General features: G+C 42.2%; 1 protein-coding gene across 2 annotated transcripts; it reads right to left on the bottom strand.

The window, feature by feature from the left end:
* Positions 1-2542: 2542 nt before the first annotated feature.
* On the bottom strand, positions 2543-9542 carry LOC308406364 (uncharacterized protein). Of its 2 annotated transcripts, none has more exons than XM_080897337.1 (6): positions 8013-8309; positions 7523-7872; positions 7299-7374; positions 6865-6943; positions 6329-6512; positions 2543-6200 (listed from the first exon to the last, which is right to left on the bottom strand). In XM_080897337.1, the coding sequence occupies exons 2-6, from the start codon at positions 7868-7870 to the stop codon at positions 5628-5630; spliced, it is 1260 nt and encodes a 419-aa protein (XP_080753463.1). In that variant the 5' UTR covers positions 7871-7872; positions 8013-8309; the 3' UTR covers positions 2543-5627. The 2 variants fall into 2 exon arrangements, with proteins under 2 accessions (XP_080753463.1, XP_080753462.1); XM_080897336.1 differs by lacking the exon at positions 8013-8309 and adding an exon at positions 9325-9542 and having other exon boundaries at positions 2544-6200.
* Between the last annotated feature and the right edge of the window lie 8452 nt (positions 9543-17994).

Below are 17994 nucleotides of genomic sequence, written 5' to 3'. Positions count from 1 at the left end.
AATGCTACCTTAATCTGTGGATAATCAAATGATGAGCCTGACAGTAAACACCTCACACACCACTGTCTCTCACATTTACCCACTCTGCTACGACCACCCGTGGCCAACCTGAATCCCTCCCATGAGCCGTCTGCCCTGCACACCCCACAGCCCCCGCCCCCCGTTCCCTCTCTCCAGCCAGCTCTATTATGTAATGACACCTCAGCACATAATATGACAATACCACAGATATTTCTATACAAGTGCACACAGGAAAAACAAAAACGCACACAGCATCACATGCGCACACGCATGCCCTGACCCCACACTGGCAAACACAGTGATTTCAATTTGCCTGTGCAGCTAAAACAAGAGTAATGCATCATGGGGGCATGCGATGGGAGCTGTATGAATTAATCTGTTATATTACTGGAATGTCAGGTATTTAGTTTGTAATCCTAGTCCGGTATCTGCAAAGCTTTTATTGCTGAATCTTAAGTGTTTCCTTTCAGTCTTAACAGCCTTTGAGCTTGATATCAGCTATTAATGTATATTATTGCTTTTCTCCAAAAATTAACTACAGAGCAAAGTTTAAGACTTTAAGTTATCCCCCCTGTTCTCACACAAAGCTTTTTGATTCATCAACTGTATGGTTATGGTATATTTTATCATGCTGACCCAGTTTTATTTCATTGTGTCTGACAGGGGTTGTAAATCATCTTGGAAGATACACTCTCAGGGGGCTCAGCTGTCTTGACTTCGAGCATACGCTGCTAGGATCTCAGTTTATGTGCAGGTGGTTCATTCTAACTCAGAGGGAGTAAGCTTTAATCTCTCACTTTTGTCTCATTTATAGCCCTCTTTGCTTGCCATCTGTGTCTTTCTTTCCCCCCTCATGAGTATACTGAACCTGGTGATTCCCTTTCACTCAGTGTACTTGAATAATTAAGCAGCCGTGTGGGATGGTGTCATCGCGAGCAGACTCCCGAGAACACATTCAGGCCAGAGAAACTGATGAGGATGTTATTTGCCTGTAGCTGAGCCGTGCCCCAAATATCACACACACACACACACACACACACACAATGTCATGATGAGACACACGTGCGCCCTTGAAAATTTAGTCCTTGTGTCTCTGTCTTTACGTTGTTCACAGAGATGGAGACCACAGATGGCGCGCAGAGCAACCCCTTCAACCTGGCACACCAAGGGCCCGTCACCGCTGTGATCTCCGGCGAAGCAGGGACTTCGAAATGTCTCTGATTTCCATTTCAGGATTGGGCAGGTTTATTGAGCATTCAGGCTGTTTTTTTGGTCAAGTCTGCACTAAAAAAAACCCTGTGGACTTATGGTGAGTAAGAGGCTGTGTATGTAGTTGTAAAGTCAGAGAGTGACTTCACCTCACGCGAGTCGTACTGGAGTGAAATTATGGGGGAGGGGTGTTTAGAATAAGTGAATAAGCACCTCATTGTGTCGTTCCCTTCATTATGTGCACAGAGCAGAACTGGAAGGACACCATTAAATCATCAACTTGTTAAAACCAGTAACAGGATGTGGGCCCACAATTAAAACCTACACAGCAAGGGATAAGAGCCGCAGTAAGTTCATTATGTGCAATCCTATTGATGGACACACACATGCTAAATTAAGCCAACACATGCTCGGAGAAGTGAAAACAACTTGAATGTGAACAGTGCTGTAATGTTAATTATGTGAAAATATACTGCGCAAACAGAATATTATAATCCAACTGAATGATTAAACAAAAAACAAATGTAGCTTTTTTGGGGAGAAAAAGAACAATTATACATATTTTGTTTGTTAAAAAAATGTTCTCAAAACTGTAGCGAGGTCAAGTTTCGTCCCTGTGCCCTCCACACATCCTCTTCTCGTCCTTTTCCTCTTGCCCCTCGTTTCCATCCTCCGGAGTAGAAAGAGGGGGGGAGAATAGCAGCGGTGGGGAGATGGAGGGCAAGGGCTTTTTCTGCTAAAAACTGCATGGATACAAGGGGGGGCCGAGGGGGAGGGAGGGTGGAGGCAGGGAGGGCTGTCTGTGTTGTTGTAACGTAGCATAGTCACTGTGTCAGAGACAAGCCCATCACCAAATCAGCCAGTCAGTGTGTCAGAGCGTGCGACGGGGGGGGGGGGAGCAGCGCATGCATGCATGCATACGTGCCGCATGGCATGAGAGAGAAGTCAAAACCACACCTTCCCAAAATTTGCCACTCTCATCCTGGTGTGCATGCAGTATCTAAGGATATGATGCTGGGCGAAGGAGAACGAGAGTGCAATGATGGTTAATACATGAAATTAACAGTTGTGCTCCTTGTGCAGTGTAACATCTATTGTTGCGTCTGATTTTCTGGTCATAGATTTTTCTTTGAGAATTGGTGAAATTAACAGAATCAGAACTTCCAGATTTAAATATTAAAGGATAAAAGAAGCAATGTTTTTTGAAAACAACAAAAAAGACAGATTGAAGTTAAATTAGTACACAGCTTCATAACTTTAAAGTTTATCCTTTCTCTTTATTTTGAAGTAAAACTCACATTTTGTTACATAACATTACTCCTAGCAACCTCCCAGTGTGTGTTTGGGTTATCAGAATTTTTTTCATTTTCTTTCATCACGTTCGGTGTGGGTGATGCAGCGCCGCGCCACTCAATTTTTCATTCTCACCTTTTGATTTTTTTTTTCTAGAGGGAATTAAAATTCTCGGTGGTCGCCTGCAGAGATCAGACTTTAGCCTGTGGGTAATTGTTTTCGTGTGAAATGCAGGACCGCGCTACAGAGACCACCAACTTTTCTCTGCTAACCTCCAGAAGGTATTTACTCATTATAACACTCTCACATGAGCACACATATAAGCTAAAGTAGTGTTTGGACTCTGATGTAGCAGCTGGTTGGAGGATCAGCCAGCCCCCCTACCTCTCTCAGTCAGATTACAGAGGCTGTAGTCTCACCACCCCACTGCCCCTCCTCTTCTTCCTGCCTTCATCGTCTCCGCCTCACCCCCACTCACTCGTGCACTCACGCAGCCTTCAGAATATACAGTCTGTAAATCTGCACCCCATCGAGTCACACATCTGTTTATTAAAAGCTGCTTTCCAAATCGGGAGCTGCATAATCAAAAGAAAACAAAATAAATGCATGAAGATTTGCGTAAACAAGCACACAGGCAGTTTCATCTTTCAAAAATTGGTTTCATTTATTAAAAGTTTTTTTTTTATTTTATTTTTTTTAATCTTTGATTGTATCAATATTTAAAAAAAAAAAAAGGAGTGTAATATCACATAGAATTGGGTTGAGTGAAAGACAGAGTTTAGTTTAGAAAGAAAATATACTACGGGATTGAGGGAGATAAAGGAGAGGAGAGGGCAGGGGCAGACGAGTGCAGCAGAGTGGGGGAAGGGAGGCGAGGTGGAACTACAGTCAGCTTTTAAAATGTAATAAGTAGTTGTAGTAGTAAAAGAAGAAGGCAGCTGAAATAAACAAGACATTATTTCTGACCAATAAGCAGTGGTCGCTGCAGTAGAAAACCCATGAAAAAGGACATAATGAAAAATAAGTGCAATTGGCTTCTCTGTCATACCACAAATGTATAAAAAAAAGAACCCAAAAACCAAAACAGGAGTGTGGTGGAAGACACCCCCAGCCTCTGATCAAGAGTCAACATCTGGCGTATTGTAGCAGGATAAGAGTGACTGAGGGTTTGTACACTCCGTACTGAGAAAAACAACAAAAACAAACAGGCAGTAACATGTTGGCTGCCGGTGGCTCTGTGTTCACGTGTGGTGCTTTTTGGAGGAGTCTAGTAATGCAAATCCCCCCACCCCATTTGTAGTTATGTAAATAACATATGAACCTCTCACACCAATTCAAAAATATCAGTCCAAATATTTACAATATAGATTAATCCAGTCGGGTTACTAAGAACCCCTTCAACATTTAAATGAATGCTGTGAGTGGACTTCCAATTAAAGAGCAAGCCTTCAATGATACATGTAAATCAGCACGATGATAGCAGCGGTAGAGAGTGGTGCAAAGAAAGATTTCTTCCCTTACATTTATATTTTCACCATGTTTTCAAGTTTTCAAGAGCACCATCTTTAAGTGCCGTTCAGTCTGTTTCTCTCCTGATCAGAACCTAAAGAAAAGCCCCAAAGGAAGGCTAGACACTTAAATACTACATGACAAATAGTAGCCACTGCTGTTGGTGTGTGTATTAGTCAGAGATGCAGGCCATTCAGGTGAGCTGTAGATGTTGGGATATAAGAGCTGGATGCCATTTTTTTTTGTTTTAAAGAATCACAGTTGATGATGTTGGTTTTTAAGCTGTGTGCGATTTTAGAAGAAGGGTGACTACACGTTGGCTTTCGCGTTTGACTGTGCACTGGTTTTGTGAAACACATGCAAACAATCAAAACACAGTATGAATGCACTGAGAGCACAGAATGCTTTTTTTTTTGGAAAAACACATCCTATTTGGTAAAAAAGGCACAGTAGTCCAAGAGACCAATCATAAGATTTCACGTCCTTTTTGTTTTGCCCTCCTCACGATAGCAATAAAAACCACAAAAAAATGTCAACAGCATCTTCCCAGTCACCTCAAAAGAACTGTAGGCCAAACTATGCAAGCGCACAGCAGGTGATAAGCTGCCCAATAAATACAAACAATAAATAGATGCAGTATCAGATCAACACATGAATAAATTAACTGTGTAATTGAATCAATAGACATGTCTTTTAGTGGTCCTTGTTAACTCCATACGCTGGTCTATTAAAAGTCTCGGATTGTAATGAGACTGATTGCCAGTCGGTTTGCCGTCGGAAACATCTGATCCACGGCACGACAGGAAAAGTTATGTGACCACCGGTCGCTGCGATGTCACTCCTGCTCGATGCTGATGATCTGCCAGCCGAGTGTCTAAACAATTCTTGGATTACATTCGTGAGTTGTGATGTCATTTTTCCACCGTCTCCAATGGCTCCGACACGGCGCACACTACACCTCATTTCTCACATCACTAGCAACAAGATTTTTTTAGTTACCCCCAGTGTCGCTTTTTCCTCTTCAAACCATTCAAAAGAATGTAGAGAAAAACGTGTCTTCTGCTGCAAGACTAGAATCAGCTCACTCATCAACCACATCAAAATAAACACTGGAAGGTTTTATTTTGATTACTGACATCGGCTGTTCCATTTTCGAACAGTTTCTTTCAAGTTAGATGTCTGTTGAAACAGTCACCTACATAAATATTTCTTCTTTTTGTATTGATTGCCTTCATGCTGAAGAGGAGCGATCATTTACTCCTCTAAATACTCTAGAATGTCTCTCGTTACCTGTACATTGCTTTTGAACCTTGACAACCACCTTTCCGCACGAGTTTCGATTATAAGTGTGATAACGGTTCTTGTTTATGTCCTGCTGTTTGAAATGTCTGTTTTAACTGTGGTCTGGATGATAGGTTATGTTTTTATCCGTCATTGTTTTCAACATCTATCACCAACAATTCTTTCCTCACTTCCTCTCATTAATGCAAGTATAATCACAGGCCTTCAGCCTCTTCCCTTCTTCCTGTCGCAGCAGCTTTTAGCCCAGTGGTGTAACAAAGCAAGGCTGCCAGTTCTTTTGCTGATTCAGTACATCAGGTCTTCAAGCTGGTGGGACACGCCCCAGGCAAAGGCTTAAGTGTAACAGGAGGAGACTGGCTCTCACCCGGAGTTGCCTCGGTGGTCCCCCTCTCACTCTGCTGTCCAGCAACAGGCTGGCTTTGGCACCGGATTGGCTTCTTCACATTTTTGGGGTGCTTGTAAGGTGTGGTGGAGGAGATGGAGCTGTCTTGTGTAGCCGGGCTCAACCTCCTGCTGGCTGTGAGGGCATCGTGTGAGAGGCAGGTATTTCGTGGGGACAGGATGGGCGCAACATGAACCCACGTGAGGCTCGGCTTAGAGCTCTGACCCGCTTGGTACTTCGACACCTTCACTGGTTCCTTGCCGTCTCCGTCTTTTCCGTCATTTTTGTCATCAGTTAGCTGACTGCTGCTGGCTGCATGTGCCAAACTCTGATTTGCATCAGCTGCTAGTGATGGGGAGGAAGAAGGTCCACCTTCTCTGCAATCAGACTTCACCCTGTTTTCTCCTGTGCTGATATGGGGGGACTTGAGAGGTACAGGGGAAGGCGTGGGAGAGTCTGTACCCGTCCAGCTGAGTCTGCGCTTCTGGAAAATAAACAGGAGAGTAATTTTCAGAATATGAACGGGAGGTTTTTGTAAAATTTGTGGTGCTGGTGGGGTGGAGAAATGTTTATGTGTATTAGCAGCAAGAAGTCAGGAATGTATGTCCTCACCTTAACGGGAATATGTAACTGATCCCTGTGTTTGTGCGGCGGGGTGGAGCCGAAAGCTTCCGGGAGGGATCGGGCAGGGGATGTGGTGACACTGGAGGCTGTAGACACAGGCTGAGTGAGAATTTGGGGAAACCAAAGTTTTAGCATCATCTCCACCTGGAGCAGAGTGTTCAGATACTTCTCCCTATGATGTAGAAAGAGGAACAAAATTTAGGTGAGGAGCAGATAGGAATACGACTTTGCTGCTGAGTAGGAACAGGCGTGGATATTTATGATCCTGCACAGAGATCTAGGTAAAATTTCATCTGAAGTTTGGTGTTTCTCTGCACTGACAGTGAAAGCTGTAACTCTACCTGCCTGAGGACTGTTCAATAAAACATCCTGCCTCACCGTGCACTGCATATCTAAGATCAACTCACAGTTTAATAAAGATAATAATTCTTAAATGCAGCTAAAACATCTCATGATGGCAGGACTTGATAAGAGTGAGAAAAAGAGGGCTGATGGATGGTGGGACAATTTGGATGACATCCTACCCGCAGTCAGGTCTCTGTAAAACCCCCACAATCCTCTGGATACGATCCATCGCCACGCTCTGCTGGAAACTACTCAAGCCTGTCAATCAAAAGAACATAATCCTTCAGTCAGCATTCACACTGAATGAATGCATATGTGGGCATGCACGGTCTCACACATGCACACACGCTCTAACTCATGATATCGGTAAACTCTTGCAAGCTACTGAGTCAGCGAGAAGACTCGCTTCACACATACACACACACACAGCATTGTGGACTGCATTGATAGGCTACATCAATACAGACTACTGCTTGAAGGAAAACTTACTATTTCAATGGACTGAGGCCACTTAGATCATGTAAACCTGTGTTCAGCCTCAACAACTGCAGAAGCCAGCGAGCGCACACACACACTTGCCTCCCAGAAGACAGTGAAGAAAGGATGCTCTTACCCCGGTCGAATCGGCCCCTCTTCAGTCCATTCAGCAGCTCTAGCAGGGGCCTGATGAAACCCTGCAGCTCAGCACACTGACAGAGGAGGAGGGAAGACAGATTACGAGTTGGTTTTGGTTAGGCTTGGCTGTCTGAGGCTATCTGCTGGGCTTTCCTTTGCACGCACACTGCTATGTCAGCCCTCTTCTCATCACTCTCCTTTTCTGCCCATCACCTTTCTTACCTTCTGAGCAAACAGCAGATCTCCTTGTGATTTTGCAGTCTGCCTCGCCGGATCAGTCTTCCCCAGGCTGACGTGAGCCGCTTTGCCGCCACTCTGTGACCTGTACGAGTCCTCTTCCTCTTTGTCGGTGAAGCCGTCACACGTCCACTGTGACCCGGGACTGTCTGACCCCCCATTTCCACTTGCTGACGCGCTGCCCGACCCCCCGATGATGACAGATGGAGAGCTGTCTGTCAGGAAGACGTCTGTGTCGTCCTCTGCCTGCTCTGAATCGCTGAACAAGAGGCTGTCACTGGAGCTCAGGGAATCAAAGGAGGGCTGAGAGGAGGTGCTGCCCTGCGACTGCATCCCTATCGGGACAGAAAGAAAGCTCAAAGATTAGGATGACGGAAAGAAACACAAGTGTGGCTTAAGGGAACATTGAAAACCAACACATCTGAAGTGAGAGGAAGTTCAGTTCTTAGCATTTGGCAATACTCCATTTTCCTACCTCGCTACCAAAAATGATAACCCCTATTACTCAAAATGGTGGGTATAGCACTGCCCTAGTTTGGGACTGGGGGTAGGCAGTAGGCACACAATAGTAGTGCATGTCTGGCTTCCATTGAGGAGATTGGAGGCTGTAGGAGAGTAAAATGTGTGAGGGGGATGGGAGCTTGTAGAGTAGTGAAATCGGAATAGGCCTGCTCTCTCTCTTTGCCACAGCCTCCAGTGCTCTCTCTAGCCCCTCCTCTCCGTCTCAGGCTTGCGCTCCATCCCCCCTTGGATTCACACACACACACACACACACACACACACACACACACACACACACACACACACACACACACACACACACACACACACATGCAAACCACTCTCTTTCCTCTCGGCTGTATTTCTGTATGCTTCTCATCCCTCTCCGCTCTGCCTTCAGCTCATCCTGTTCATTATGCACACAAGCCCGGTGCCCCCTCTTCCTTTCCTCTCTAAACCAAGCCCTCTTCCTCCTCCTTTTTCTCACATTTTCACATTCTGCATTTCTGGCCATGTGCCTTTCTCTCATCTGTTTGTTTTTCTCCCCCTTTCTTTCTCAGCTTGTTCAATCTCTGATCCCACCAATACTGAGGGGGAGATTTCAGGGGAAACTGAGAAATGCTCAGCAATGAAATACACCAACAGAACTCTTTATCAGCGTCAGAAAAATAAAGTCAAAAGTCACTCACAAATGAAGGAGACTGACACAAACGCAAAAGGAGAAAGAAACGCTCAGACAGCGTGCTTTCCATTTACATTTTATGTCTGGTGGCTGTCAAACCAAATGGCACGTTGTTAACGTGAAAGAGTCAACAGCTTCAAATACTGTGAGGCAATCTGATGCTATTTCTGTTTATGTACAACCCCTTACTTAGTTTATAGCCCCAGCTGGATGGAGATGCGGTAGGATTGGATTGGTGGATGTGTTGCCACAGCCTGCACAGGTAGACCATGAGGCTGCGACTCAGGTGTTTTCTGCCGGCCTGTGTCTGTGCCCACCACCACCACGCCAGCAAGAGAAACTAATAGAACTGTACATTCAGGCCATCTAAAGCCGTTCAGTCTATCAGACACTAACATAAATCCATAGCAGTTACTTGTCTTAAACATGAAGGAAAATCTGAGCAATCATTATAACGTTTAAAAGCAATTTATCGTTAGGCAACACAGCTTTAGGATATATTAAAATTATACCGGGATGGTACGCACAGGACAGGAAATTCCTTCAGGCTAAGCTGCCAACTTCGGCAAACAAAAAAGATAAAAATGCTTTTGAAAATTCTTACCTTCAGTAAAGCGCTTTTAAAAAATAACAGCTGATTCTAATAATAGTGGAGGATGGCTCTGTCTTCTACTTTTGGTCCGTCAGTCCACACTCCGAGGCTGGAGCAGCATCGGGACGCCGAGCATCACCTCTCTGTCACACACACATATACACACACACACACACCACCCGGCCTGCCGTTCATCGGTCTGTGCCTGTGCTGCCTCTTTCTCTCGGCAGTTTACAAGCGTCAACATGTGCGCAAATCCACGTGCCCACGCTCTGCGCGCACTCCATTGGCTGCCGTGTCGACGGCGGCGCGCGCCATTGGCTGAACCTTTCAGCCAGTGATCGCAGTGATCTCCGCTGACTGGACGGCGGCCCCGGCACTCACGGTCCTGCCCACTCATGTGTCGCCCGTGAGTGTGGCGTCTGGGCTGGGCTGCTCTACTATAGCGAGCGGGTGTAAACACACGCAGGCACGCACGTCGGCCCGAGATGTGCACAGTATGTTCTATGCACGAGATGTGCGCAAAAATTACTCATACCGAGAGCGTAAGAACGCACGTTGATAAATAAATATAACAAGGGACTTGAGAGGTTTAGCAGAAGGCACGCATGGAGCACGAAAACCGCTTACAAATAAGGCCTCTCAAAGGTAAAATAATAACTAAATAAACAGTGGGCGACGTTTTTCATTATATTGCCCAGAACAGACTAGAAAATCACATTTCTTATAATGATGGTCACTCTGCCTGGACAAGGCTGTGCAATTCTTTCACCCTGAGTTATCTTGGGTTACATAACTTGCAATATTAGACGGATATTGTTTATTTGCTAAATTTCTTGCAGTTTTACATAATCTCATGTGAACATTTTTGTATTTTCCTCAGTTTAAAGCTTACCAACTCGTTTGTCTAGTGTCACAAACTGGAATTCAGAGGATGAAAGTAGGAAGGAGAGCTGAGGTGATAAATTTTCCAAACAATGAAATATCGTATTTAAAGTGTGATTGCCTGCTTTGTGTCAGTGTCATTTCATGTTTAAGTTAAAAACACACACTGCTGCATGCAATCATACAGATAACAAATCACCTCCCAGTACCATGATATATAGCCTTACAGCAGCGAACTCACTGACCCTCCCTCTGAAACTTGCAATGCATTATACCAACGTACATGGATCATACACATGATCTTGTCACATGCTACATACTTATCTTATTGCTGGTCTCTCTCCTCATTGGGCTTTATTGTAAGGCCACGATTTTACTGGCTTTGACTAGTATTTTTAGATCCGAAATCCCCAGCATGTTTCAGCCTATGATAAACGGCCTACCCTTCCCCCACTCCCATGCTTAACATACACATGAACCCACTGACCCGCCTCAACGTACACAACAGGCTGTGTCCTTGTTAGATTGACAATTACCATCTTCGAGGCCTGCAACTATGTCAAGTCCCTCAGTATTTAGTAACCTTAACATCAGGTGCGCAAACAGGACCCTCTTATTGTCAGGATACAATAACAGGTGAACTTTGGCAAAAAATAAACCAGGGGAAAGGTCATATGTGTGCTACGTGAGCATTCCTCTACAGCACATGAACTCACTGAACCTACTTTGAGTTCATGCTTGCTGAAGACCATCCCCTTCAAATCCCATCCTCCACTTGGCTTCCATGTTTTTTTTTCTCTTTTCTCATTATCAGTCCTTGTATTGACAAGCTGAAGTATCATCTATGGAAGATGTGTTTGTCAATTAAGTGGGTCAAAGTTCAGTGTGTCAAACCGGTCCCTGAGGTGGAAATCAGAGCATTGCTCCATTGGGTTGATTGTAGTAAAAACTGACTATTGCATGAATGTAATAAAAAGGATTCAGCAGATGATTTAGAGGGAAACAAAGAGGGATGTGAGAGCGCTTAATTATAGAAGCTAAATTAAACATTTACACGATTACTTTACGTAGAAGACATTTCTACATACATTCTTACTCAGTGTGAAAGCATTTAAATGTTTAGGTAGTGAAAGTTGAAGTTCCTGTTTGGTGAGGTGAGAATCAGACACTAGGACTGAAAAGTCATTGGTCTAATGGAAGACAAAGACACAAAGAGCTGCAATATAAAGTGGAGACAGTTTGCAGTATACACTCTTTGTGCTCTTTGTATCTTTGTCCTCCATCAGAAAGAGAAAGATTCAGACCATGCCAGGAGGATAGCTGGGAAACTACTACACACTGCTGCTTTACCCTGCCCTACCTTCTCCTTCAGCTTCCTCTGATTTAGAGGAAATGTCGATCATGTTGCCATATCACAATGAAATAATATCCATAAAGGAACTTGATGAAACACACTGTACATCCCTCTTGTAATTATTATGTGTTTGGGTGCACGTACCTGAGTGTCTAAACAGTATATTTCTTTTCATTGCAGAACAGGCAGAAACTGCTTAGTACTACTAAACTTTGTTTCAAATTTTAAATAAGTTACTATTTGGTTTGAAGCCTGGTACTTTAGCGCCTGCCTCACAATTATTAACTACTATATCTGCTCCTCAGTGATAGTGCACTCACCTTTGGGCAAATCAGACATGCTTTTTGGAATCAGTTCCAAAGTATCACGCAAACTCTTTCACAATGTATTTTGCAACTACAGTGCGATTACAGCTTCCAATGTCAGTTTCAAAAACACTGGCACACTGAGTAAAATGTAAATAAAAACAGGATGCAGTGATTCAAAAATCTCATGAACCCTTGTTCTATTCACAGTGGAACACAGAAAACATATCAAATATTTCAACCCAAGAATAATATCAGCTCATTTTGAATTTGATAGCAGCAACATGTCTCAAAAAAGTTGGGATGGGGTGCCATGTTTACAACAGTGTGTAAACCTCTGGGAACTAAGGAGACCAGTTTTTGGACTTCTGGGAGAGGAATAACGTCCCTTTCTCGTCTGATATAGGATTCTAGCTGCTCAAAAAGTCCTGGATCTTCTTTGTTGTACTTTTAATTTCATGATGTATTGACTATTTGTAGAAGGCAGGACTGCAGGCAGGCAAGTTTAAAAACTAGAGTCTTCTACTACAAAGTCACGTTGCTTCTCCTTCTCTGGAGTAGATGTGGTCTGGATGGAAGTATATGGTGCTCTAAAACCTTTATATGTCTTTCAGCATTGATGGTGCCTTTCCAGATTTGCAAGCTCTCAATTCCATAGGCACCAATGCACCCACCATCAGAGATGCAGGATTTTTTGACTGACTGCTGATAACGAACTGGATGTTCTCTCTCCTCTTTAGTTGTGGGATGCTGTGTTCATTTTTCCAAACAGAACTTCAAATTTTGATTTGTCCAACATCCTTGCCTGAGTACATTTTAAATGAGGGTTAGCACAGAGAAGATAGCAGTGTTTCTGGATTATGTTCACATATAAGCCATATGTGGGGGTTTTTTTAAAGAAAAAAAGAAAATTTGTGGATGTGAACAGACAATAATTTGTGGAAGTGTTCCTGAGCTGATGCAGTAATTTCTGTGAAAGGATCACACCTGTTTTTAATGAATTGCTCCCCGAGGGCTCAAAGATCACCGACATCCAACAGTTATTTTAAGCCTCCTGCCTTTAACACGGACATTTCTCTAGACTCCTTTTCATATGTTACTATCACACAAGTGCTAAAGGACACCATTATGGTAGTAATATTTGTTGCTGTTACCACAAACATTACAGTTTCATTCTGAACTAGTCAGAATCCATCTTCTGTTCAGGCTGCAGGCGTACATCTGCGGAGCAGACATGTGTGCCACAGAATAAGCAGAGGGATCTTCACATGTCGGAGAGACGCTCCGCTGCTAGATTTGTGAATGAAACCGGCAGACACGCCCTCGGCACAGACTTGGCAAATGGCAGGTGGAAGCACTTTAGCCACACCTCCAAGTGGAAGACTCAACAGCCAATGGGAGAGCGGCAAGTGTTACCAGTGTTGCATAATTTGGCTGAAGTGCTTCACGTTTGAGCGCTCCGGTGCACTGTGTGAAAGGATGGAGCTGAGAGACAGACAGAGGAGGTGGAGAAAACTAAAATCGCGAGATCAGTGCCAGAGATGTTAGAAACAATAGTCACGAGTCACACAAACCGCTGTCAACAACCCGAGGAAGAGAACAGATCAGAGTTTCACGAAAAAACAACAACAAACATAAATAGCAAATAATTCAAACACTTATGAGCAGACCTGGTGGGATTTTTCCCCCCACACTTTTGTTTATCTTAAGGGATAAATAGTTGCAATCAGTGATTTTATTAATTAAATTCTATATCCTGTTGTTTCTATGCTTGATCCAGTAAGTGATGTAACCTTTTCAGTTTTATCTTTGAAGTTTATCCTTGAATCCACAATGTGATGTAATCTAGATCAAAAGACTCTTGCTTGGATTGACTCTGAGGTTTTAAAGGGAACTGTTCCCTAAAGGGCGATTTATATCCAGTTTAAAAGTAGTTGCGCAGCTAATCAGTGCGTGGAGACTTTAATTGGTGGCGCTTGCGGTTCACAGTGAAGCAGTGGATTCACGTGGGCTCAGTCTTTCTGTTTTCACTAGTTTATTTATTTATTTTTGTGATTCGCTATTTTTCACCTAAATAAATGTCGATGTTTCCTTATTCGGCATCTTTGGAGAAGTTCCAAGATTGTAACGATCTTTCCAGTGTTGCAGGAAGAAGTGACGATAACATTTACTTTTAGGGTGTATTTTCTGCTCGTTAAGCCCAAAATATGTCACATGGATAGGGCTCCCCCTGGTGTTCACACCGAAGATCTTTATTTAATGACAGTTTTTATTGATCATTTTGACGCCATTCTCACATCAATCTCACACCAGTGAGAACCCACATCAGGCTTTCTCATAGTATTTGTACACACTGCTATTGGTTTTACACATACTTCACTGCTAAAGGTGATAGTCATTGTGTGATGTGTTTCTCATTTGAATGGCACAACTGATCAAATTGTTATTTTCCAGAAAGAAATACAGATCTCTCGCTTATGAAACAACGCTGTGAAGCATTGCATTAGTGTTTTCAATCAAATCACTTCTCAAGTTTTTAAAATATGCATGAAACAGCAAGGCCGTTAAATGCTGTCAGTGGTAGCAGTGAATATGCTCTTCAGTTGAAAGCAAATATAAACGCGGTCTCAGAAGAGGTTCAGTCGAAGCAGCTACAAACACATATTCTCAGTCTTGTGTCACACGTGCAGGTTATGACACTGTTATTACATGCAAGCATGAACTACACACATATGTAGTGTGACTTTGTCATACTATTCAGTAATTGTTTCTGTGTATATAGTATATTTTTGTCTTTGTTTATTTTCTGATGCACATAGTATCAGGACTGATTTACAACAAAAAAGGGATGATTTTTTAAAAATTGCAGTGACTAATATGATGTTACTCTTAGAAAAAACTAGAGGTGTCTAGGTTGATATGATGGGTTGCATTAAATTTTGTATTTTTCTATAAATTTGACAGCTTTTCCTGCTGATAAAGATACTACACCAAAATAGTTACCTAAAAGATAAACAGGAAAAGGTCCAGTTTTTTACTGTCTAATATAAAAATGTCAGTATAAAAAAGAGAAAATGTTCATCAATCAACGAAAACTTGTTCTTTTAAAGCTACAGGATAGTAGTTTACATTTCATACATTTACACATTTTTCATGAAGATAAACCAAGACCTGCTGTAGATACTGCACTTATTTATCTTATACTAAAAGATCTCAGGGATTAAATGTATAATTAAAGATGTTTACACTGACAGAAAGAGTAGTTTCACTCATCTGCCCCACTGAAGATCCAAGTGGGCTGTATGTGGCCCTCATTGTAAAAGGAGTTTGACATCCTTTGTTTAGACTGTTTTACTGACTTGCACAGATGAGACTGTGATATGAGATGTGGTGACAGTGACACTCCTGATGTGAGACTTACACCAACGTGATGAAGAAACACAGTAAAGTCAGAAAGACCCCAGATGAGAAATGGGAATTTTGTGTTCTGGTTTTTAAAAGATGTTTTTCTATTTAAAATTAGAATCCATGAGAGAACCACAAATAAATTACTTAACCTTGAAGTTAATGCTTGGAAATGGATCCAGGAGACCTCCGGGGGTTAAGTTTATTGACCATAACAAAGCAGTCATGTGGGCCTTGAGTGGTCTCTTCAAGTTTATTAGGGGCTTGTAACCAGATCGGCAGATATGGAAACACAGACAAGCCTTGAAACTTTTTTTTTTAGTTCCAAAATGTGTATAACTTTAATATCTTTAAAAGTAAAGATCGCACTGGGATGCTTTTAGCTTGGTTATCTTTTCATGTGGGACATAGAGATAACTCTTTTATACATATATTTTCTTTGCAGTAACATTGAATCTGTTTCTGGTTTAAGAAATTTTACTGGTCATTTTTTTTCAAAGTAGCCAATCTACTCAAAGTGTGTCCACTGACATACTGGGTTGCTGTGGCATTTATGACGAAACAATAAACAAAAGTTTTCTTTACTTTTATCTGCACCTTACTGACTTTGGATGGAGTGCAGCAAAAATGTAGCCCTAATGTAGAGTAAAAACATTTTAGGCACAAAAAATGAAATGTGAACAATGTACTTGAAATTTTACAAAATTGCTTAAATGGAGAAAAGCAAAATGATACTCGTGAAACTATATGCATCAGAAAATAGACAAAGAAAATATGTAGAATCCATGAACATAGCAGCAGCCACTGTATGGTCCATTGCAGTCACACCACATACAGTCAGCAGCCACTTTATACTCATTAATGCAAATACCTAATCAACCAATCACAGGTCAGAAATTCAAATTCAGGCATGTAGACATGGTCAGTAGAGTGATCAAGTTCAAACCAAGCATCAAGAAGAAAGGGGAATAAAAGTGACACAGCTACTGGTCTAATTGTTTCGAATACTGCTGGCCTGCTGGCATTGGGAATGGTCTGAAATGAGAAAATATCAAGCGAGCAGCAGCTGGGTGAAAATATCTTGTTGATGTCAGAGGTCAGAGAAGAACGGCCAGAAGATTTTAAGCAGAACAGCAACAGTAAGTCAGTCAACCACTCGTTACAAACATGAGTGGTTGTGCAGGAGCGCATCTCTCAAATCATAACACATCTGACTTTGAAGCAGATCTGCTACAGCAACAGAAGAGCACAGTGGAGGCCACTCCTGTCTGCCAAGAACAGGAAACAGCTGTCGGTTATATATTGGACGAACATTTGAAAATCAATGGCCCCCAATGTCACCTGCACTGTGAATGACCTCCAAGATGTGACTGATAAAAGTACAAAGCAGAGTTGCATCAATTGCACCTCAATAACAAATATTGTTTGTAGTGAAGCACGAGTAAGTTATTTTAAAAAAGGGCATTATTATTATTATTTCATAACAAAAGTCAGAGTATCAGTTCCAAAGAACTGACAGTGTTGAGAGTAGATTGCATTCAAAGAGAGGCCTTGCAAACCAAAAAAAATCTGTAATTTTCCCATAATTTTGCTGCAGCAGGTGAAAGAACCAGTTTTTTCGTTGTTTGTAATTTAGTTTTGTAATGGATTTGTTGTTGATTCAGTTTGTGATAGGCATTCTTCTATGAAGAAATCATCGAACTTCATGTTTTTTCATGCTCAGAGAAACACTGTGCTACTGTTGCTATTCAAGTCAATCAAGAAGAAATTAATAGAAAACAATAAAACGCATAAATCTGACACCATATTGTTAATAAACTGCAGAGCCTTTAGAGGGTGACCTCCAGTCAAGTATTTGACTGTGGTTAAACCTCATATATGACATGCACATACATACCACACAGTCATGCATGCAGTCACATGTGAACAAAGTCACAAAGACAAGAAAATTGATCACACCTGCAGGCTTCTGACACACACAGTCACAGCTGAGGAAAAAGCAAAAGTGGACGACAACGCTTGACCGGAGTCAAAGAGGAAAGGAGGGAAGAGGATAAAAGAACGAGTGCGGAGTGCGAGGGTGGAGAGGCAGAGTCGTAGGATGGGAGAAGATGGAGGGGTGATGCAATAAAATCAGAACTGCACTTTTATTGACATTTTTGGGGTTTTTTGATAAACGAAACATAGAAGAAGGTTGACTAGCAATACTAGTATGAGAACCAGCGCTTGTTTGTCTTCTCAGCTTTCTGTTTTTCACTCATCCACATCTTCTGACTGTACTAAACACCTTTATTCTTTGCCTGTATGACCTCCTTTTTCTCCTTTCTTCTTCTTTTTAATTTTTTCTTGTCATCTATATTCTTGCCCAAGCAGCTCAACATCATTCATTTCATACAATGTGGTTTTACAGCTGATGTGGGATCATAAAGTTTGTGAACAATGGCATAGCTCTTGTCATTTTGCCTCCTATAGATCATCACAACATCACTAACCCTGTAATGCCATGAAATTTAGCATGGGGAAAAAAAGTTTTGTTAAACACGTTTTTGACAGATTTCTAAAATATTTGTGGTTTCTTGTTTTTATCCTAGTACATCTGGGGGTGGTGGTAGTTTACAATTAGGTCTTACTTTGATATTTTGGGCTTTGAATCTTATTCTTTTTGGTCATTTTTGGACTTTATCTCGTACAATTTGTATATTTTTCATCTGTATTTTCACAGTGTGTATTTGT

Source organism: Rhamphochromis sp. 'chilingali' (assembly GCF_963969265.1).
Source record: "Rhamphochromis sp. 'chilingali' genome assembly, chromosome: 11".
NCBI classification, from domain to species: Eukaryota; Metazoa; Chordata; class Actinopteri; order Cichliformes; family Cichlidae; genus Rhamphochromis; species Rhamphochromis sp. 'chilingali'.
The sequence above is the reverse complement of the archived record's forward strand: the minus strand, read 5'-3'. Positions and strand labels throughout refer to the sequence as shown.

What these genes read in the sequence shown, in the direction of transcription:
- LOC308406364 (XM_080897336.1), bottom strand. Translation starts at nt 7,870, where the DNA reads ATGCAGTCGCAGGGCAGCACCTCCTCTCAGCCCTCCTTTGATTCCCTG. An exon ending in ATCTGCTGTTTGCTCAGAAG is followed by an intron (nt 7,375 to 7,522) that starts GTAAGAAAGGTG and finishes CTCCTCTGTCAG; the next exon opens with TGTGCTGAGCTGCAGGGTTT. An exon ending in GAGGGGCCGATTCGACCGGG is followed by an intron (nt 6,944 to 7,298) that starts GTAAGAGCATCC and finishes TTTGATTGACAG; the next exon opens with GCTTGAGTAGTTTCCAGCAG.